A 24,176-nucleotide genomic window follows, 5' to 3' on the forward strand; every position below is an offset into this window, starting at 1 on the left:
ACCTGCGATAAAATTTTTATTTTAGTTTCAAAACATAAATGTAGTTCAACTCCTTCATGGAGGATTTATATTTGATTAACAGTAGAATGACTTAAGTATTTATTTATAACCTTATGTATTGTATAACACAATTTATATAATACATTGATATTCATAGGTTCCATAATTGTTACTTATTTTGTGTTACATTACATCGTTGATTTCGCTAAAGATACTGCCTCCGCTGGTAGGAGTTTGGTGCCCAAGTCGAGCGTGTGTGTAACGTATAACCTCGGTGCCTGCGACCGAACCCTTCCACTCTGGCCACGCCCACGCCCCTGCCCACTCGGGGCAAGCAAAAGGGGGCGGAGGAGTGGAAGTGCAAGTGGTGGAATAACAGAGGAAAAAGGCCGCACCATTTGCGGCTAATTTTGTAAATCATGATATCGTAATTAATTTTTGCAGCCTTCGCGCAGCAATACAAAAGACATGGAAAGGGGATCCGCGTCGGCGTAGCCCCCTACTCCTCCTCTTCTTCCCCCTCCCCCTTTTCCTTCTCCGCCCCTGACATTTTCTTGGGTTTTTTTTTAGCCAGAAATCCTCGGAGTCAGCATAAATCGGAGGAGTCGCTGCCTCCGCACACAGAGAGAAAAAACCAATTAATATTTGAGCAATGCTCCTGCGGCAACAATTAAAGTCAATGGCAGCAGCAACAGTGCAGCGGCATAAGCTACACTGGGCGAGAAAGGGGGTATGAAATTGGACTGTGACTTTAAAAACCAGCATTTCGGTGTTTGGAGAGTAAGTCACTTGAGTTATTCATGGACATCTACGAACATTTTTTGTTATTTAAAAATCACTCTTTTGGGCTATGGAAATTTAATTAAATTATCTATTTATTTTTTTTTTTGCATATTTACCGTGGTAAAGCCGAATTATTTATCTAGACTTCAGTTTGTATTCATTATCAATCAGCATTATTTTTTTTTTTAAATTTATGAAAAATTACCGATTTCACATAACTTTATGTCAAATAAAATTATGATTAAATATATTGGAAAATATTTTCCTTGGGTGAAAAAATAATTTGAATTGAAACTGGGAAACGGAGAAATTTTGTATTTAAAAAGTTTTAAGGTATAGTTTAACTAAGATCGACTAATTTGTATTACCAGTTTAAATGGGTAAGAAATAACAAAAGAAATAGTGCTAGTAAGTTTTCTATTTACTATTGTAAAACGTTTAAAATAATTAAACTAATCGATAACTTGTTAACAAAATTTATTTTCTCATTTCTTTCAGGTATTAGCCCATTTTTGCTCAGTGTACAATCGCAGCAAAGGAGAAAAGATTTTTATTGAGATCTCAAAGATGCAAAGTGATTTGAATTTGATTGCACCGCGCGTGCGCTGTTCAAGCGCTCCTCCTTGCTCCTCCTCCTGCCTTTTTCCTCTGGCCTCCTCCTCTTCCTCCATCCTCCATCCTCCCATTGCCTCCTCCTCCATTACCCTGCTTTGTCTTTGGCTTTGCCTTTGGAGCCCATTCGTTTGTCGGCTTGCAGCGGCACAGTGGGACGTCGGAGGTGTGAAAACCCTGCTGGGTCTTAAATGCAAGCTAATAAGAAGCGGGCTGCGAGTCAGAAATCGGGGAATCGTTGTGTTCCTGATCGGTTACATGCATCCGAAGTGGGAACCCCTGCTGGAGGATCGAGGGGAGGGGCAGGGGGCAGCCAGAGGTGGATTGGCATGACCAATGTGATGGACAGTAACCAATGATCGGCATGAAAAAGTGATCAGCCATCAGAAATATAATGCAACCCATAAGTGGGTGGTGATCTATCCGTGGGATATATGCTTAATAATATTAACCCTTTCTGTTTGAAGACTTACGGCAAGCTTTCCCATCGTTTTTTCGTTTATTTAAAGTTCATTTGATAATAATAAAAAAGAAAAAGTTTTTATACCCACCGGCAACTTTAAATGTTGTACAACATTTTCAAAATATATACAAATCAGGCTTCATGGATATAGTTGATCCCGAAAGGATTAAACAAAACATACAAAAGAGGGAAATATGTTATGTTCATTTAAAATAGACCAAAATCAATCTGTCATATATTCATATTGGGATAAATAAAAACTGAATTAAAAAATGGAGAAATTACCTTTTTAAAAATTATCAAAAGCTTTGGGAATGATTTAACCACATTTATGAACATTTTATTTTAGATCGTAATATCTGTCCTATATTATAAAAAGAATGGAAATTATGCTATATTTATTTTAAAAAATTGAGAAAAGTGTTTATATTTTAAAGAAGATCAACGGCATTATGTAGTATGATTTAACTACATTTACAATCTAGGCTTTATAACATGAGAGGAATATGATCTGCCATACTTTATATTTGGTATTAATGTCATAAATAATTCGTATTCCCTTGTCTGTGGGATATTTGCAAAACTATTTAAAAAAGGTATGCCAAGAGAGATAAGTTTCCATTTCCAAGAAGATCAACAGAATTACAATTCAGTATTAGTACATTAATTTATAATCTATAGTTAATTAATTTATGATATTATAAAATATAATATTATTAGAGCAGATAATTGAGGCAAAGTCAATAAAAATAACTTAAAGTCATCTAAGCTGTTTCCCATAAAGCTAATCTTAACCTTAATCTTAACCTTAATAATATAACACCAATTAAAGGAGTGCCTATTTTTGTTAGCAGGGTAATGAACGATAAAATAATTACCAAATATCATCGTTAAAATGTAATTTGAAAAAAAAGTTTAAGGGGAAAGAAAGTGAACTAAGAGAAAAAGAGAAACTAAAACCGGGAGAAATGATCAATTAATGTGACGAGTTAATAATAGTTTTCACATCAAGGAATTATAAGTTAGGGCTTAGGGATGATCGGCATTCAGCAGTACATCTCTATTCGTAACAAAAACAGCAGATTGCGCTAATCACACTACATAAAATCAATGATGCCGATCCCTTGTCCAGTTTGGTCCACTCCGATGCGATGTCGATGTCCATTCCCTGTGCGATACCAACCGCACAACTTAGCCTCAACGACCGCAAATCGGTGAACTGAAGTAGCACCCCCTGCCCTTATTCCATCGATATGGCAAATAAACCTCCGGGGGAAAATCGGTGAGGGAAAAGCCAACAACCAGACGGAAAATAAAAGAAAAGCCAAGGCAGAGAAAATAAGAATCAAATCAAGCGACAAATAAAAGTAACAAAATGCGACAACAGTCAAGGGCGTGGGGGTGGTGGATGGCTGGAAGGGGGTGGAGGAGTGTGGAGGGGGGTGGAGGGGGACGAAAGGACATCCCAAGGAGGCGGCCACAAAAGGCGACCTCAAAACGGCTGCCTAAAAACTCAATTACATAACAATCTGTTCACATTTTTTCACACACCATCAACTTTAAATGAGCTAGAGGCTGCGGGGAAAGGGGGATGAGCCAGGGGCGTCGATGCAGGGGGAGGGGGAAAGGGAAGGGGGCGTTGGTCCTTAACCAGAGTGGGTGTGGCAAGCGGCAATGCCAAAACGGTGGGCGGTGGACGGAGGGCCAAAAGGCACTCGAAATGAAATTACGAGCCCACACGAACAACAACATAAAAACACTGTGCAAAAATATTTATTTAATAAAAGAAGAGTTTTATTTTATTTAGTACCTCATTCATTTTCTTGTTTTTATGTGTTTTTAATTGCCGTCCTAATAATTTTGTAACTATTCATTTGTGAAATATTGAGAAAATACTAAATACAATTTGATATTTTTTAATGTAAAAAAATTGTTGTAACAAAATATAGTTCTGGAATTTTGATAATTAAATATTTACAATATTGTAAATTAATTAAATATTAAATGTTACTTCTTAAACAAAATTTCCAATCACTTTTAAAATTGTTTCATCTTTTAACAACTTAAAGTTGTTGTCCGCAATTATGTGTACTCTTGATTGCAAATTTTTTCTTTGTTTAAAAGGATTAACATAGTTTTAAGGACTTTATGACATTTTTTTTCTGAGTGGAGGAAAATAGAAACAGCGCAAGCGACAAGTCGAGGGTTGAAGGAGCCAGTCTGGTCAGGCCGAGGGATCTGGGTGGCGGCGGGCGGGTGGGTGGCCCAGGGGCGGGGTACCGCAATAACAACGGGGGACACAAATTACAATGTAATTTATTTGCCGCCAAGCCAACGGAGTTGGGGCAGCTGGCGCTGGAGAGAAAATCAATCGCGACAGCCAAAAGAGCAAGGACCAAGCCAAGGATCCGTGCAGGAACTGAGCAAGGACAATGTATTAGACTGTGGGGGTTGACAGCCAGGACATTGAGGACATCCCGTGGGTCGAGGACGAAGGAGGGAATGGAAGCGGCCATCAAACTAGCCAATGAATGTCAATTGTTGTTGCCTTTGATGGCGTTGATGTCCTCGTCGTTGTCTGTGCCAAATCACAGACCCCCAGAAAGTCCTTACGCCCCGAAATTGCCCTGCGAAAATGGAAGACTGGGAGTGATGGACAATACCCAAAGAGCAGGTTTACTGGTGCTCCATCAAAGTGTTGATAATAATTTATGTGCGATTTAATAATAACTTCTGATATCCAATCATTATGATTGGTTATGCATAAAAACTTTACTAAAAACAAGTGTTAAATTTTAAAATTATTTATAGTACTTTAACTATACATTAATTCAACAATTAACTAGTATTTCAAAAGGTAATTCTATATCCATATTTTGAGATGTTTATCACAAAAATTATATTATTTTCGTTACCTTACAATTAAGCCCTCAAAAGCTTTAATCGAAAAAAAATGTATATAATGTGAATTGAAAAACTGTGTTGGAAAATTATAAATAAAACATCAACATAGACACTTAATACTAACTCGTATGTAACGAAAGCACATTTTAAACAACTTAATTATTATGCATATTTTATTATCGATATAATATTTTCAAAAATATAACAAGATAAAAGCAATAATAATATAAATATATAATATTTATTGTGAATTGGGAAAAAGTGTTGGTTAAAAATAAAACAAGCATTGAGAACTATTTCAAACGCAATTTAGATTTGTGAGAGCTTACAAATAATGCATCAAACTAGAATGAGTTACACAACAATTTTGGAACTTTAAACGGTAATCGCACTTCCATCATAGCCACTTAATTATTAGGCTTTAGTTTTGCCGTTTGTCATTTGTCAAGATTGCCGGTTGTCTCACTGCGTGGCGATATGTGTGCGAGCCAAGTCATTGCAATTTTATGAGCCTAATGACGTATCCACACCCCGGAAAAATGGGGGTGATTTGTGTGTGTGGGTGTGAATGTGGGTGTATGGGTGGGTCTAGAGATTGGCTTCGATCCGTGATGGAATCTTTGAGGAAACTCCCGGCATGCGAATGCGGTTTTTCATTATGTCAGCGCTGAATGTCAAAATGGATTTTCGAACATGTCTGCTAACGATGTGGCCCCCTCTGCCCCCTTTTTTATATATATATATATATACTTTTTTTGGCCGCCTCTCACGTTTAGTTTGTGTGCTTCACTTGCAATTATTCATAATTCGTGGGCTCATAAAAATAAATGGCCTGCTTAGCGTAATTGCCATAATTTTGTGTGACTTGACTTTTGCCAGCCCGAAAGAAGAGAGGGAGGTTTTCCCATTCATAGTCGGAGTTTTCCTTGGGGTTGCCCTTGCCCTGTTCATTGTTTTGGTTTTGTTGGTTTTGTTGTTGTTGTTCGTTGTCCATTGACAACCCGAAGAAAAAGTGGGCGTGTCTGCCAGGTCGTTTGAAATTAGCGACACATGTGCGCCCTGATCCTGATTCTCCTGATTCCTGTTTGCTACTTTTCAACTTTCTGGTCTCGCTGCATCTGTTGATCGCTTCGGAAATTGTCCAAATCAGGTTGGCCAAGTGGGCGTGGCACTAACGATTTTTGATAGCCACAATATGATGTGCGGTTGACACGCTGGTTATGTTCTATCTGTCCCAATGACGGCCAATTAACACGCTCGTTAATTGGCCCAACTTAAATCGAACTCACAACTGTCACAATTCGGACTGCATTTATTTGGGGTGGCCCAAAAAATGCTGTCAAAGTATGCCTAATAAAAAAAGATTTTATTACAGGAATAGGCTGGCTGATAATAAAATGGATTTTTATTGCAGTCATTTGAGGTATATGAGTTGTGTTATTCAAATTAGGTGGTAAGCTGAATAAGAATTCCAGCAGTAAATAAAACTCATAGCACCGTCAAATATAATCTTGTTTTATATATTATCTCTTACTTAGTTTTGTTGAAGATTGAACAATTTAAGATTGAAAATAATTTGGTTGGCAACAAGAAGCTATTTTAATAAATCGTATCACTTTATATATGTACATAAAAGAGAGATATTACTTTCAATACATAAGCTGTTATGTCTAGTTTAATAATATTTAATGGCCAATAGAAACTATTAATAATTGTATAAACAGCTTAGTCTGTTCTTTTTTTATTAAAAAAAAGTATGTGTTAAAAGTATGACGGAGTTTAAAATACATATATCATATCGCTTTGATATCTTCTTTTAAATGGGATATGATTTTGTCTGAAAAAGTTTAAGAAAATATAGTAGTTGTATAATACATTTTAAATATTAGTCATTGATAAGGCTATTTTGTTTTGTTTAACATATTTAATGACCAATAGAATCCAATAAATAAGTTATAATGAAGAGATAGATTAAGTTTGTTTTTAACATTAAAATAAATACATTTTTTCAAGATGATTTTTCCAGTTTATATATTTATCACTTATTTTGAATACTTGGGATGGGTTATGATTTTTTGTAAAAGAATGCTGCCAAAATTAACAACAAAGTACGCATATTGCAGCACATCATCCCACGCCAATTTGGGCTCCCCACTTATCATTACTTATTTCCGAATGGCATGGAGCAGTTCTTCAATTTCCTGCCTGTCATTCCCTTAGTTTTCATATCCGTCCATCGCCATGCCAGCCCCATTACCCCTCCCCCTTTCCATTTTCCGCCCACGCCACTGCAGCCATTTGACAGACAAATCAAAGAGACATTTTGAGCGGAAAATTCCCCACAAAGCATCCCACATTCCACATCCAATCCGAGCACTTTGCGGCCACACAATTAAATTCCCTGCTTCGCCGGCGAATTTCCCACTATTTGATTTCCCTGCCAGGCTGCTTTTCGCTTTGCTCCGATTTTGTTTAACATATTTTATATTGTGAAATGGTTTCTTAATAATGGTTTCTTTAAGGGTTTTCGAGCTTCTTATATGCAAGATCTGAATAATTTATTATGTTTAATATAAAAAATATAGTGTTATATTGTTGATAATAATTAACTCAGTATTTAAGTTTAAAGTACGACTTATATGTTAATTAGTATGTGTAAGAAAAATATAACATTGAACATTAAGAACAATAATATGAAAAATGTAAAAAATGTATTTCGCAATGCAATATATTTAAACATTTTTAATACTTTAGTACATATTCAATAATAAATATCGGTATATCAGCAAGTAAAACATTGTTATGGGTTCGATACTTCTGCCGAGTTTCGCCTTTAAGCATTACCAAATCTTAGTACAGAAAACCCTAATTCATTTTGAAATCTTGGCAGTTTCCACTTTGATTTGCATCATATTCACTCGAATACATTCTGATTAGCTAAATTTCGAGAAGAACATAAAAAATATACCCCAATTCCCTTATGTTTCACTCTTATTATTCGCTCATCATTCCCCTCTCTGCATTTCATTTCCTGTTGAAGCGAAAGGAAAAAAGTTTTTCCTGAAACCTGAGAGCAGCAAACTTTTTGCTAGCACAAAAAATAATTAAAATTCATTCGTTTGATTTGCGGGGTGGTGAAACATGGGGGTGTGTGTGGTGGGGGGAGTGGGGGAGGGGGGGTTTGGCGTGGCCCAAGGACATGGGCGCCGTTTGGGGCAAACTTTTGCAACAAACTGTAGCAGAATTAATTAAGTTTCGGTACGCATGGAAATTTTATTAACAAACTGATAGCACAAAGAGTAGGGACAAGGGGTGGGTTCTGTTTGGGGGGTCATGGAGCGTAGGGATTTTCTGGGAGGTTTTTTTATTTGGGGGTGTGCGTGTCGTTTTTCGCTTTTCGGCCACTGGCGCTGTAAGTCATTAATAAAGCGAACACCAACCGACAGCGTCAACATTGCACATGTGACAGGCGGAGTGGGAAAAGCGGTGTAAAAGTACCAGAGCGAAAAGTAAAGGGATGCACGCTGAGAAAATCCCAGTATAGATTACCAACAATTGTTTAAAATTCACAAATAAGTCCAGTTGAGCAGAATTTATTGTTCAATAAGAGCTGTTCCAGTTGTTCCAGTAAACGTTGACTGATATAGGATGATTTATTTAAAAATTTGTTCAAAACTACGAAATTAAAAAAAATTTCGGCATTACTAACGATTGCCAAACCACTTATAGGAGACATTATTTTGATGCCAGACATTTTTATATTAGAAATAATATCACCCTTAAATCTTTTTTAAACATTGCTCTATTCTTTAAAATATATAAATTTATATATTAAAGTGCAAAGTGTAACCTAACTTTAAAAACTGAACTGAATAAAGGTGAATGAAGTTAGAATATAAGAAACGTTTTTGGAAAACTCGATAAATCGAGAGAACCAAATTTCCATCTATATTTTATTTGGTTACTCTAGTAGCCTATGCGTTTTCTTCCAGTGCACGAATAGGGAAGTGGGCGGCAGAAGAGCGAGAGGCGAGCAATTAAGTAACCTGCCAACAAAACATCTGACAGATGAGGGGGCGGCTTTAGGGGGATGTCGGAACATCGAGGGATACGTTTCGAGGGGGTTTTTTCGTACAATGTCATTGATTGCCAGGCCGGAGTTGTTCGGGCGTTTGGGGGTTAAGGAGAGCAAATGGGTTAAGTGGCACTGCTCTGCTGGCGCTCGATAAAATGAAAATGAATGATTCATGCGCAGCAGCAGCTCCAAAAAACAGGGGAGATGCTTTTTGGACTCGAAAAACGGGAACGAGGCGTTTATGGCAACAAATTAAAGGAAAATGGACATCGTACATGTTGTTGAAGTTACTAAAAACAAACAATTGATGTAATTAATTGATAACGTTCATAAAACACAAAAAAGTACGGGTAACCGTTAGTCTGACATAATAAATATAAAATATAACACAGCACTTTAAAATCATAATAAAATACTTCGATTCGATGATATCTAAATTAAATGAAACGTCATGTCAGACCTAAATATAAAGTTAAACAATTATCCTAGATAAAAGTGCTTTAGTATAAATAATTATATCTTTTGATGATTTAAAAAATTGTGTATCCAATAATAGAAACATTCATTATTTATAGTATAAATTCATTTAGATTTTCATTTACAAATAATATTGATATATGTATTAATGGAAATTTCATAAAATGTCTGGAGCTTAAAATCTATTTGATTGGTTTTTTCGAGAAAAACGTCAGCATAGTGTTAACAAATCGCTTAGAAAACGCCTGACAATCGCCTTTAGGCTAAGCAGCCTCTCCCTTTCGGCTAATTAATTGTTAACGAATTTTCATTTTCTATTTGTCGCAAGGAAAATGGCCATTTATTAAAGCTCGCAATTTTCCAGCTGCAGGCAGAGCAGCGGCAGAACTGCGACACCGACGTCGGCAGAGGCAGCATAATAATTTGATGTGCGGCAAATTGAAAAAATGCCGCATAACTCCGCCCTGGAAAACTCCGTCGCATACAGTTAAAGAAAATTGAAAACTCTTCAAGTCGTTTTTGGCAATGGCGACGCAGCGCCTTAACAGCGGCAGCGACTTCGGCAGCGCAGTCGCTGAGATTTCCCTCTATTTTCCAGCGGGCCAATGAAAGCTCGCTCCTTGTGCCGTACGGTTGTCTCGCTCTGGCGGCAAAATGGCCACGTAAGGTGAGCATGGAGAGGGGCTGAGCGAGGGAGAGCCGGCAAGCAGGAGAGGGAGAGAGCAGAGAGCAGAGAGAGCGACAGCAGTTGATCAAAATTGAAACGGCACATATAAAAATTAAGTGGTTGTTGCTGCCGCTGATGAATTTCCCTCTCGCTCGCACGCCCATGCACTCGCTCACACAAAACATGGCAACAATCTACCCGCTGGCTGCCTCTCGCTCGCACCGCAAGCAAAAGTACGTGCATCTCGCTCGCTCCCCGGCGACGCAGCGCGCCTTCCTGGGTTTCCTCTTTGGCTGCGTCGATTGCGTTGCTCACTTCAAATTGAATTTTCATTGCGAGCGCGCGTCTCTCGCTGTCGCTCTCGCTCACTTGCCCACTCGCGCTCCCGCAAAAGCAAAGCTGAAAGCAAAAAAGCTGATAAACGCTCGAAAGGCCGACAAAACCAAACCGAACTTGGGCCCAAGTGCAGTTTTATTTAATCAGTGTCAGTGTATAAAGACGCGTTGTTTGGTGAACGCCGGCCGACGGCTCTGCGACAAAATAACAAAAATAGCACCATCTTTTTTTTTTCAAGTCCTACGCGAGTGTACAATAATTAAGTTACGCCCCCCCCCACCCCCAAACACCGCAACGATCCATCAAATTGTGCATAACTAGACCTATTTGATGGCCTAAACTACAGACCATAATGGTTTTGGAGACCTCCGAAGGCGATAGCAAAAAGTTCTTGACCAACAACAACTCGACGACCAGCAGCCGAAATAGCAACAACAATCACAGTCCCAAGGAGGCGGAAGATTCCAGAGGGAGCAGCAACAACCATACCGCCGCCCATCGGAGTTCCAGCCAGCATCTGCTAGGGGGCGCCAGCTCTGCTTCCGCATCCGTTTCCGGTTGCGGCATGCCCTCCGAGGGCCTACATCCGACGGCCGCCCTCCAGCTGTATGCCGCCGCCGCCCAACTGGCGCCCGGCGGCGTCCGTGTCCCGCCCTGGGGTCCCTTCCTTCAGTTCGGCGTCCCCGGCGTCTTCGGACCCAACGGACCCTTTCTGGGGCGACCCCGTTTCGATGCCGCCGCCGCTGGCAGCCATCCCAATTCCGCCGCCGCCGCTGCGGCGGCCACACAAATGGCAGCGGTAAATGCCAGCAATGCGTTCGCCAATCTAACGGGACTGAGTGCGGCGGCCCTGCGGAACGTGAGTGCCGCCCAAACGACGGCGGTGGCAGCGGTGGCCAGCACAGTGGCCACCATCCAGCACCGACTGATGATCGGCAACCGGCAGAGCCTGCCGCCGGCGGGACCGCCCAGCGAAGGATCCAACGAGGATGGCGGTAAGTGTTCGATTCAGGGAAAGAACTCAGACCACAATCCACAGTCCACACAAAAAGACCAAGAAGCATTTTTAAAATTCAGTAGAACTTTCATAACTCGAAATTTTAACTGCAAAAAAACAAACACAATATTTACATAAACCACTATACTTAGGGATACTAATTTAACAGGTAGAGAAACAAAGTTAGGGAAGGGATATGGAAAAATGTAATTGTTGCAAATATATTGAAACGTAATTTACACAATGCCTATAAGCAATTTGATATACGATATTTTAAGGTTATTTTTGAAAATAAGAATTCAGGCCATACACAAAAACCAAAACCAATACAGTAGAACTAAAATAACTCAAACAAATAACTCAAAATGGAGGTACGTTTTACCCAGAAAAAAATCTTTACGACATTGCTATTTTATAAAATTTATAAACGCAAATAAAAGCAATTTAAACTTTATATTCTCAGAAGGAAAAAATAGTTTTCTTTGCATTTATGGCAGGTGTGTGTAATGACCCCTAATGAACTACATTATTCGAGTAAATAATTTATTTGGGAGCCAAGTATTAAAAATTAAATGTTTAAAGGTAAAATAAATATTTTAAAAAACCTTTTAATAATAATTACAACAAATTACAATGATTCTTCTTAAATTTGCTTCTACTAATCAGACTTTGGCATTTACACAAACAAGACACTAGATCATATCCTTGTAATCAATTTATTAATTTTTTTTAATGTTGCTTATAATTGTTCTTAAATTAACTTAGCTGATGTATGAATTAAATTAATTAACAAAAAATAATACAATTTTGAAATTGTATCTTAGCTAATAGAAAAAAAGTGGGCAGGTTTCTTAGGTAATCTCTCCCCTTTATAAAAGGTTAAGCTTGGTAAATAGCGTTAAAAGCCAGTTATACATTTGCCTAAATTCAATGAACCAATCAAGCAATCCAGACAAAGACAGATTTATACGATTGAATAATCATTCAATGAAACCTCCCACTCATGTGATTTTCAAAAGTAAATGAAAGCTTAGTTTGTATAAAGAGTGAACGAACTCTTTCAAAATAAATATATTTTGGTTGAATCACAATAACGTTGTAAATACAATTAAGTAATACCGAGTACTGGGGTGACGTATTCGAAAGCTAATCACCGACACGTGTCCGTGGTAACCTGGAATTCGCGTCATAATTCGCATTCCTCAGTCTTTCCCATGAAATCAATTTCCATCGCCGACTTTCGCCAGACATTAGCTTTATTGGCTTTCAAAGGCGGGATCGGAGTTCGGGGATCGGGGATCGCGAATCGGCTAATGAATTATCAAGTCTCACGGAACACGCGCCTCCCCATCGAGAGTGGAGGTCAGCGCCGCCTGATGGATCCATTTGTTTGGATCGCATCGCATCGCATCGGATTGGATCGGATCGCATTTCTATTTCCATCTGAATGCGTGCTATAAATGCTATAGAAGCCATAGAACTCATAGAACTCATCCTGCTCGTTATCGATGCCCGGACAATATGCTAATTCATTCAATTAGCCCTGCTAAATGCTTTCGGTTTGTCAGTCATTCACGCTGTTTTTGCTCCAGCTGAAGCTTCTATATCAGCCGGGCCAGTTGTGCTTGACTTTTGCTACCTGCAAAACACATTTATTGATTTAGCTAATCAGCGAACGATTATTATGTAAAGTTCGATTGATTTCGTTGATTTGTATTTAGCATACAAAGTGGTATGCGAACGGCCAGCGTTTGTCGCCTGCTGTGCGCCCCCGGAAAAGGTCGCAAACGACTCAAAATTGGGAACGCACCATAAACAATAAATAAACTTCCAAAAACCGTGTTAAAACTGAGACACAAAACAGACGATATTCGAAATGTGAATCGAGCTTAGATATTTGTTTGGCAATGTTCTTCTCTGATTCTCCTTTCATAATTGGTTTCTTGCGATTGGTTTCTAAGAATTCAGTAACAAACATTTATCCTTCTTAGGAATACTAATTGTGTTATTATGAATTTAAAATCATTTTGCAAAATTTGCCTTTTTGTTTGAGCATTTCAAGCCATTTGTTATTAACCCTAAATAAGCCTAAGCTTTTTATTCAAAATGTTGGAACAAATTAGAGTGGAATGTGCTCCGTTCCTAACCCAAAATAAAGCCTATTTTCAGGGATAAAGGGAATTAAGTTGTGCAATTCCTTTGGATATAGTGTTGTCATCTTCTATGAAGACTTTCGTCGACTGTTCATACTTGACCATTTTGCCGAGTGTTATGTTTACAATAAAAAATACTATTTTTAAAAATTACTATTTATAAATAAAAGCAATACCTAAGAAATAGTCCAATTAAGATCTTATCCATTCGAACAGACTAAATGGTATTGTTCGTTGGGTAATCAAACAATTGTCTATCCTATGCCGTAATCGTTATAATTCCGGGAAACTCTCTCGTTAGCTAAGAAAGACTCTTTCCCATTCATGAGCTAACTTGATCTTGTTTGCGGTAACCGCGACTTTCTTTCTGCCTTCAATTTGTTTGGCCGGACAATTGCCGGGGAGCAATCACTAGACCCGAAATTGATGGGACGCCATTTGCTCTGATCGCCCAGTTGGCCATTAAGTGGGTACGGGTACGGGTACGGCAACGGCAACGGGGACGGGTACGGGAACGGGGATTGTAGAAACTGGGGCCAGACCAGAAACCGGACTGGAGATCAGGCCCGGCCGTGGCTCATTGACCAATTAGCATTAACAAATGATGGCTAGTTGGTGTAATTATGGCCATAATGCATATATCCAAAGCCGGGGCGTTAGCAAGGGGGCGTGTTAGCCCGCTTGTTGTAATTAACTGCACTTGGCTGGGCTCGCAATTCGAGTTTCAGTTGGAGTTGGAGTTGGAGTTCGAGTTCTGTCCCCAGATCGGGGCCCTAATTAATTGCTGCCAACGCAGAGCCACTTTTAGGGGCACTTCCTTCTTCAAAAGTAATTATTAATTTGATTTGATTCAATTTGATTAGGTTGGCGATTGTGCAGATTGTGGATACACAGGAGTGGGTGTTTTTTTGTGGGAGAGCCAGGGTTGCCATCGCACTCGTTGCTCATTAATCATTTTGCGGCAGAGAGTTGACATGCAACCCAAAGTCTGGATTTTGATGGGTGTGGGTGTGGGTGGTGCTGGTGATGGTGATGTTGATGGTGGTGGAACTTCATCATCGTCATCATGACGTTTGCTTGCCGTTGCTCATTTCACGCCGGAAATGAAGAAACTGTCATAAGGCGATCGGAATCATTTATCATGCAATTTTCAGTTTTCAGTTGTGCCGCCATTTTGTTTTCTCCTTGTCTTGTTTTCTGGTCCTAATGAATTCCGTATAGCCCAAAACTTGAATTGCGGGTTGTTCGGGGAGGTGTTCACATAGTTGTAGAGCACTTCCGTTTCGCCCCCAAAACGGAAGTTGGCCCATTGATGGAACGGCGAAATGATGGCCTGAAGGTTCCATTCCAACCTGACTGACCGACCTGACTGAATGATAAATCGTTTCGTGCTCTTGCTCCTCGAAAATAGATTTTGCCGCAGTCTCAGGTTTCTTATCAAAAAATGGTTATACCGTTGGCTTTTTAAGTATTTCCGCCTTTTAATGGGTTTTTTTTTCGTTAGGCCAAGATTTTTGTCTTTGTTAGTGGAAATGAGAATGTGGCGATTTACTTGATTATGATTATAGAGCTCTTTTTGTTGTGGATGGTTATTGTTTATAACATCAATATTTTCACTAGTTTTAATATTTATTAAGTGTCGTCTTATTCCCATGGTACACTCAATAAATAAATCAATTCTGATTTGCCTTTCTATAGAGATAAACTACTGTGAACTATCTTTAAGAAGTGTGTTCTTTGATGAAAGGTAAAATCAATGATATAATTGGGGAAATCAGATTTAATTAATTTGAATTTAATTTTTTAAAGAACAAGAAAGAAAGCAAACTTCGGCAAGCCGAAGTTCATATACCCTTGCAGCTATCGCAAGAATTAAATATTTTTGAAAACATTAAAATTATGATTTACTTGCGTATATGTTTAAAAACATTGAAGCTATGACGATTTGCAGCTTAATTATTTGATTGTTCTTTTATATATTTTAAATATTTGTATGGGAGCTATATGATATAGTCGTCCGATTTTGATGAAATTTAAACCATAATTCTGAAATATTTAACCATTGCTATATGTCGAAGAACTAAACAAAAAATTAAAAAACAGCAAAGTTATAATTTTTTTTTAATTATTTTTCTGATTGTTCCTATGGGAGCTATATGCTATAGTCGTCCGATAAATGCAGTTCAAAGGACTGAAACAGAACATACCCCTTCGAACTCCTCACTCGTACAACTCTGGCATAGTACACCCCTTCCGAACACCCGTCCCTAAACTTTTTTAGTAGTTCTCTTCTTCACCCTTTTTCGCCTTCCTTTCCTGTCTTACCTTTTTTTTTATATTTTCGCTTTAATTTTTATGACTTAAGTGGCTCACCCGCAAGGATCGGAGGGGCGGGGCAGGGGGCAAGTGGCGTGGGGCAGGGGCAGGGGCAGCTGGGCGAAGGACGAAAGGTTGGGGGTGTCCTGATGGGCCAGTGATGTGTGTATATACGGTGTGTGCGTCTGGGTAACTGTTATATTGCCTGGCTGACGCGCGCTGTAAACGAAAATATCATGCCACGGAATGTGACTGAGGCATGCAACAACATACACACAAATTCCGGTCGTCCCGTCTGATTTCGCCGCCTTTCCATACCCTTTTTTGGGAGTATTTTAATTTTAGCCAAAATGATTACCACTCGCTGCGAAAAATATCTTTATTTAAGAAGACGAAAATAATCGTTATTCAAGGCTTTTATTTTTCAAAGGGGCTACTGTGATTTTTAAACTTTCTTGTTTCCAAATTAAAATGCACGATTTGGGTTGGTTTTAATAATCTTGTTTTATTTGTGACGTTTGTAAATCAAAATTAAAATGGTACTTTGTAAACAAAATTCACAAACAACGAACACTGCTTTAAATATAAAATATATTTGATATCTGTGTTTGATAAAAGATTAATTTGGTTACATTTGGACACGATATGATTCTACTCACGAGAACTAATGTCCTGAAATGTCTAATATAATGGAACACGTTTAAATCTTTTATGCCATCTAAGAAGTAATTTTTATATTTAACTGATTAGGTTTTGAGAAGATTTTAAAATCTCATAAAAATCAGGCTACTAAATTCTAATGCACAATAGTTTACAAAAGGGATATTATAATTATTATATTGTTTAAGTAATCCGGCTTTTTATGACACCGTTTGTTTGATAAATCTCATGCCCTAAATTTAAGTTTTCGTTTAAAACGATTTAAGGAGGTCATGTAGACAAAGGTACTTGAGCTAGTCAAATTTCCTTTCTTTTTATTGTTTCTGTTCCATTTTCGGGTTCCATTTCGTTTTGTTCTCTCTAGTTTTGGACCCAACATAAATTTTTATTTTACAAAATATTTAATATTACTTAGGATAAGACATCTTGTGAAATATGAAATAAAAAGTACTCCGGAATGTTTTTTTGTTTCCGTTTAGGGTTCCATTTCGTTCCGTTCCCGACTCCTTGTATCGTTGTTCTCGCATTTTAAGGGAATATGCCGTTATCGATGCAACGTTGCCAAATTTCAGTCTGGCCAATTCGGCGCTGCACATTGCACATTGCAAACTGCACACGACGGGCGTGCAATAATCATAATAAATTTCAATTATCGTTTGCATTTGCTCCCACACTCGCTCTCGATCTCGTTTTGGTGGCACAAATCACAAGCCACCCGCCGCAAGAGCCAAAAACATGAATTATGTTCCAGTTGTCGGGCACTCCAAATGCATACCACCATACCCCCTTTCCCCTTAAGCAACTCCTCCAGTCCGCCGCCCCTGGAAACTCGGCCTGTTATTATTAAGTCATTTGAATGCACTTTGTGCTGGCCATCTCCATCTCACTCGCTCCTTGGCGTTTTGTCCGCTGTTTGTCGCTTTGCCTTTAATGTCTCTATTATTGTTGTGTATTTGGCGTTGTTATTGAGTTATTAACCTCTCTTTCGCACACCAAAACGCTTAAAACAAACGAGTTTCCGTGGCGCAAAAGGGACGGCAAGAGAGTCAAGAGCCGAAGCGTTACAGTGCGGCACGCATAATTAGGTACACTTAACAGCAGAATGCAAGCCATTCATTAGGGGCGTCCTCTTGTTATTGCGCTTTAATGTCGGGTGTGTGTGCTGTGTGCTGTGTGCGGTGTGCGTATGTTGGTAGTCCGCAATTGTGGCAAGGCCGCCAAAGGGGGCGTAGGGAGGGGAGTGTGGATGGTGGAGGGGGTGGTGTCTGTCTAAAAACCGAAATTAATGTGATTACAAAGTCAGCTGAGTGGCGGCGCTTTGAATGGTGTCTGTTCATCACTCGGCAATACAATGTTGAGCCACTAAATGCCTGATTGTACGCATTCATTTTCCCGAAAGAAAGTCCAATGAGTAATTGCAGAAGTCGTAACGCATCCCCAGTACCAGGGGTGTATTTAGTGCCCATCGATGCCCATGCATCGATTATTTCGATTGGCATGCGTTAAGTGAATAAATATCCAATGTTATTCGTTTGTAACACTGTGGTTTTATTTTTGAGTGGGCGATTCTATAAGTTGAAATAAAAATATCAGTAAAATCAAGCTGAATAATTCGCAGCATTCAATGAGACTAAGTTCCTAATTCCTAAATTCCTAAATTTTTAATAAAAATATATTTATTTAACAAGAATGTATCCTTGCAGTTATAAAATAAACGTATGTATTTAAAAATAACGTTTCGAGCCGTTTCTAAAATAGGTAGATGATTAAATTAAAATCTTGTTACTGAAATATTTGATTGACGAATAATATCCGCAGTTTAAACAAGTAAGCGGGTGATTTGATGAGTTCAAATAGTTTCCTGGTTTTCTAAAATATTTTTTTTTTATTTTATTTATTTTTATTTATTTTTTTATTTTGTTTATGTGCTTCAGATAAATATTTTTAGATATATTTATTTTTGTTGCTTTCGCAATGCCCAGCACTGTGTTTTCGTTCAGTTTTTGTGGCCAACATCTAATACCCAAACACCGTGGGTCCCTTTCCCATCTCTCAATCTTCTGCGCTGTTTCTCTTTTGGCCAGTTCCGAGTTAATTTGATAAATTGCGGCCCCTTTTGCATGCATTCGCTGTGAATGTGAGTGTTTTTGCCACGCCCCTTTCGGGAGTATAATCTAAATATAGAAAACTATGCATCCTGGCACGGATCGGATGGTTTTGGATCGGATCGGGTAGGAACATACATAATGGAACGGAAGGAGCGACGGGGCGGCATAGAAACGTAATTAAATTGTTTCGTTTTTATTGTGGGCCGGCGGCTGGGAATTAAATGGGGAAGGGGAAAGGGGGAAGGGGGAGTTATGAGTTATACCATTCAGAGAAGGGGGGACACTCGTTTGTGGCCCCTTTGGCGGTGTAATTGAAATATATGATTATGAATATTTATGCATTCTGTGTGTGCCTCTGTGTCTCGGTTAATTTAAATAATTTTCCAACACTTAATTATAGGGTTTTTAGTGTCGGGAACAAAGTGTTTTGCCTTTGCGCCCATGTTTCTATGAGTTTGTGTTTTGTTTTGGCTTTTTTTCGTGTCTTTTATTTTAAGGTCCCATGTGTGTGTGTGTGTGTGTGTGTGTGGGGTTCGGGGGTTAGTTTTTGGTTTTCAGACCACCCTAATTAGTTTTAATAAGCCAACACCCCCTGACCGGTGGGCTAATATTAATGACTCTATTCTGTGTTTTTCGAATTTCATTTAGATTTTCCCATTTTCCGTTTGTTTTCCCTAGGTTTTCCCGGGGACGGCGACGACGACAGCAGTGCGGCCAAGCGCCGCAGGTCGCGCACCAACTTCAACTCCTGGCAACTGGAGGAGCTGGAGCGGGCCTTCTCCGCCAGCCACTATCCGGACATTTTCATGCGGGAGGCCCTGGCCATGAGGCTCGACCTCAAGGAGTCGCGAGTTGCGGTGAGTTTAGTTTCAATCGACTGGGAAAAGGCACAACCAATGCACAGAGAAGGAATATATAGGTGGACATTTTGAAACAGTATAAGTTTAATTACTATTAGACTTCAATGAATTTGTTTGTTTTTTTCTTGTATAATATTGGATAAAAGACAACAGCTAAGCAATTATTTTAGAACAGTACAAGTTGAATTCAAACATTTTAAAACCTATAAATCTTTTTATTTTATTGTTTCTGCATAACTTTAGATTAAATATACAATAGCCAAACATTGTATACTAATATTTAAATAATTCTTTAAAAATCTACAAAGCAAAGTAATCACATAAGATGAACTTAAGGTTATTAAATCTAAAAGGACTCCATGTATGGCGTTATTAGTGCTATTTTCTCGGTAATTCGCCTTGCAGTGAACTTAATAAGGTTAGATTATAGTTCATTGTTCTGTTTTAAGTATGAGTATAGCTTATGAAATCGGAAACATTTTGCGTTTTAAATTTGCAAAAATCAGTCAGTTGTGCTTATATGTTTCTATGTGCCATTTATCGTTTTGCGTTTGCGAGCACCTTTGCTGAGATTATACGCTTTGTTCCAGATAGGTATGGTTCCAGAATCGACGTGCCAAGGTGCGTAAGCGTGAGCACACGAAGAAGGGTCCTGGCCGCCCCGCCCACAACGCCCAACCGCAGACCTGCAGCGGCGAGCCCATTCCGCCCAACGAACTCAAGGCCAAAGAGCGGTAAGTGACCACCAATCAGCCAAAGTGGCCCACTAAACAGTTAAACTTAAAGATTTTATTTAGCAACTATCAAATTGTGCAAATCTAAAACCCATAATCCCGTAATTAAATTATTAGTTTGATATCTTAACGCGCTCAAGTGCCAATTGAATGGATCATCAGAAAAATATTACAAACTTTATTTGCGAAATTGCATACATATTAACTATTAACTGCTTGACTTATAACGAAGTTATGCTTTCGATGGCAACACATTTTTACATTTTTACAAGTCGTATAATTTAAAACTGTTCTTAGATGAATTTTGCATGATTATGTAATTTAATATAACAAAAGTTGATAGACGTTATGTAAACTCATTTTGATATAATGATATGTATTAAAAAAGATAACATTGTTAGTATTGTCTTTGAGTAGTTTAGTTTAATAATAAAATTGAGACAATCCGCACACAGAAAAAAAAAACTTTAAGATGTTCTGAAAGTAGTGTATTTGTGGCTTAACAGTAGCGTTTTATCGTTTGTTGTTCTTTAATAACTTATGGTAACAATTTAAAAAGAAATAAGAAAAACCTGATCAAAGAATAGATCGGTCTTTGCTCTTGTTTTAAGAATCAAATGATTTTATTGCCAAAATCAAATATTCTTTAAAACATCTAAATTTCGATTTCGTGCATGTATAAAAACATTAAAGCAATGACTATTCTTAGCTCAATTATTCGATCGCTCCAGCTATATGAAATTATTTTCCGATTAAGATATAATTAAAAGCGTAATTCCAAGTTGTTTTTTCTTTTTTTTTATATTCCGCTTGTTGCCATGGGAGCTGTTTGCTATAGACGGCCGATTTTAATGAAATTGAAATCGTAAAACTGAAATATTAAAACAATACTTTATCTCAAAGACCTAAATAAAAATTAAGAAACATCAAAGTCATATTTTTTTTACTTTATTTTTCCGATTGTTGATTTCGTAATAAATTACGCTTTTTAAAATAATTGTTTTCAAGCAATGTTATTAAGTAATGCGTTTGTAATAAACCCCATTTCGCACTTTTCTTCCCTTTCCATCTTGCAGAGCCCGTCGCCGAAAGAAACTGGCCAAGGCGATCGACCGGCAGGCCCGGAAGCTGCAGGCCAAGGGCATCACCGTGGACCTGGAGGCCCTGAAGGCCGAGTACATATCACAGCACAAGGCGAACGGCACTTTCTCCGATTCGGATCTCGAGGACGATGGCATCCAGATCGACGTGGTGGGCGGTACGGATAGCGACGACGAGGGCGACAGCGATGCCGTCAGTCCGGTTCGACTTGGTGCTGGCGGAGGCGGCGGGGGCGGCGGTGGCGGCGGAGGAGGAGGTGCCTCCTCCCAGCAGAACTCATCGATCCATTGCGGACTGGACGGCGATGGCGACAGTTCGAGGGCGGGCAGCTTCATCGGCGGCGGCGGCAGCCTGGGCAGCCCCAGTTCGGTGGCCCCGCCCTCGATGCTCTCGAATGGGGCGGCCGGCGGTGGTGGCGGTGGCGGTGGAGGTGGCTCCATATTCGGCAAACTGGAGCCAATGGATGGCAATGAGTCCGAGGAGCGGGACAGGGAGAACTCGCCGAAGCCGCTGCTCTTTCCCGCCAAGGCCTTCCATCAACTGAACCTGCAGAGCAGCCAGCAGCATCACGGACTGGTGGGCCAGGGTCAAGGGTCGGGGCACCAGCACAACCATCACCACCAGCACCACCTGCATCATGGCAGTGCATCCGCTTCGGCGGCGGCGGCGGTGGCCAGTCTGGTCCACCAGACATCACCCATCAGCATGCGACGGAGCAATCCCTTCAGCATCGAGTCCCTGCTGTTCAACAACACGTGAGGAATCCACGCAAGGATCACGATCCAACCGAACGTCCTGAAACCTTTCAACAATGTCCCCCCAATGTTAGTTTCGCGTTCCTAGAATATTTTGCTCAATTTTCTACAACCCAATTGCCCCACTATAAGTTGTACCATCTATGTATCTTCGGTTCAGAGCTTGAATATTCCCTAAGTGATTTATTTATTCAAATGTATTTTGTAATGTATTTTTTTTTTATTACACCTTGTTCCCAGAGAGAGACTAAATTAGTGTTGTAAATGAATTAATTATTTGTACTTCGATACATATTATATATATAGAAATATCCTTTTTTTTTAGAGTGGCTGATGCCCAAAGCAATGCTTGAAACATGAATAATATAATTATGTAATAGAATTGTATTAACTAAGGACCTTTTTTTTTCAAACTGTGAGTGTGAATTAGTGTGTGTGTGTGTGTGTTTGTGCGAGAGAGCTTGTGTAAAAATGTAATTTAATTTAGCAAAACAAAATATAAATGATGAAGGGAAACACAAAGAATTGCATAGAAATCCACAAGTTAAGTAAGCGGAATTTTTTTTTGTGTCGAAAAAAAGCAGGCTAGTATATTACAAATATGAGAAAACCCCCACAATATTACGTATAGAAATGCAAAGAAAACGGCAAAATTGCTGCTAAAAATTATATTGTATCTAAAAACTGATTGTCAAACAAGAATAAAATGCGAATCTGTAAAGAGAGAAAAACCACATAAACAACAAATTACGATTATTATTTCCCCTTTTGATTTCGAGTCGAGCTTAACCACAATAAATAAAATACTGCGCAAGGTCCCAAGTCCTAAATCCAGCAAATTACCCGATCCCCAATGAAAAAAAAAACAAAACCAACCCAAATTGGGGCGAATTCAATAAACGGCAATTTAAATGGCATCAAAAATACACTTAAATCTGATATTTGAAAAGTGTTTTCTTTGAGGAGTGGCGTGCAAATGATTGCGAATATGTTCGGCAGACTCTTAATGGCACGGGCATCATATTTATATGGCGCCTTAACATTATGGGCCACAAATAAATATTCTCTTGACCACCAAAACAACGGATTTATGGAAACAAATCGATGGAGTGGTCAGCGCACTTTTTTCCACTTAAAAAGTGAATAAAAATATAATATTTATATCACGGAAAGGAGAATGAAAAATCTTATTCACCGTCGTCATTCCATTTTTCTTTAGTTTTCAAGTTCACTGGTTTCGGATTTAATTGGTAAACTGGAATAGTAAAAATAAATACCTATCCATTGAATTTCAGATATTATATTAAATATTTAAACTTAATATTAAGTCACAGTTTCAAATACAATGCATATTAAATTAAAAATCAAACGATGATCTTCTTTTTGCAGCATTTAGTTATTTCATATATTTCATTTGACTTTGGCTTTGGAATTGATTTTAAAATCCGAAAATTTTATTTCAATTAAAACCATAGTAAACTTAATTGTGATTAATTTAATATTTTTTACATTAATATTAATATTTAAAATGAAATCATGCATTGTATTTAATATTATGATTTAAAATTAATATTTGTTACATTAATATGAATATTTAATATGAAATCATGCATTAAATTTAATATTATGATTTAAAATTAAATTTATATGCTAAATATACAATTTTGATTTCAAAAGCCAAATATTTATTGTTGCTTCCATTTTTTTCAATGTACAAATTAAAATATATATATTTAATTTAAAACTTATTTAGATCGCTTCTTTGTTTGTTGTTAAAAAAAACTTTGCTTTAAACAACAGAAACCAACTATTTTATAACGGATTTTACAGTGTCGTTGAACTGTATTTTTTTGAGAATTTGCAAAATCTCAGTATTTTTATGCATGCTTATTAACCAATCGATTTTCCGACTAACAAAGAAAGTATCTCAAAATCGAATGTATTTGCTGGCACTTCAAATTAAAACAAGTTTTCGAGTTAACCCTATTAATCAAGCTGCAACTCGAGTCTCAAATCAAAGGGTCCATAACCGATTTGCGGTTGAGCAGGGGCGTCGGTTCCTGGTTCCAATAAAGACCCCATGGAGGGTTTTTGGGATCTTGGGATGTGCAGGTCTTGAGTATAAAGCAGAGCCGAAGGCCGGCAAAGTGTCAATTGAATTTGCATTCGGGTGTT

General features: G+C 38.4%; 1 protein-coding gene across 2 annotated transcripts; it reads left to right on the forward strand.

The window, feature by feature from the left end:
* Nucleotides 1-10,315: 10,315 nt before the first annotated feature.
* LOC108135454 (homeobox protein unc-4) lies at nt 10,316-22,942 on the forward strand. 2 transcript variants are annotated; one of them, XM_017256198.2, is made up of 4 exons: nt 10,316-11,312; nt 19,230-19,408; nt 20,006-20,145; nt 21,222-22,942. In XM_017256198.2, exons 1-4 carry the CDS (start codon nt 10,670-10,672, stop codon nt 22,003-22,005), a joined length of 1,746 nt encoding a protein of 581 aa, XP_017111687.1. In that variant the 5' UTR covers nt 10,316-10,669; the 3' UTR covers nt 22,006-22,942. The 2 variants fall into 2 exon arrangements, with proteins under 2 accessions (XP_017111687.1, XP_017111688.1); XM_017256199.2 differs by lacking the exon at nt 21,222-22,942 and having other exon boundaries at nt 20,002-20,128.
* The last annotated feature ends 1,234 nt before the right edge of the window (nt 22,943-24,176 follow it).

The sequence above is a fragment of the Drosophila elegans genome, unplaced genomic scaffold, assembly GCF_018152505.1.
Source record: "Drosophila elegans isolate 14027-0461.03 unplaced genomic scaffold, ASM1815250v1 contig_149, whole genome shotgun sequence".
Taxonomy (NCBI): domain Eukaryota; kingdom Metazoa; phylum Arthropoda; class Insecta; order Diptera; family Drosophilidae; genus Drosophila; species Drosophila elegans.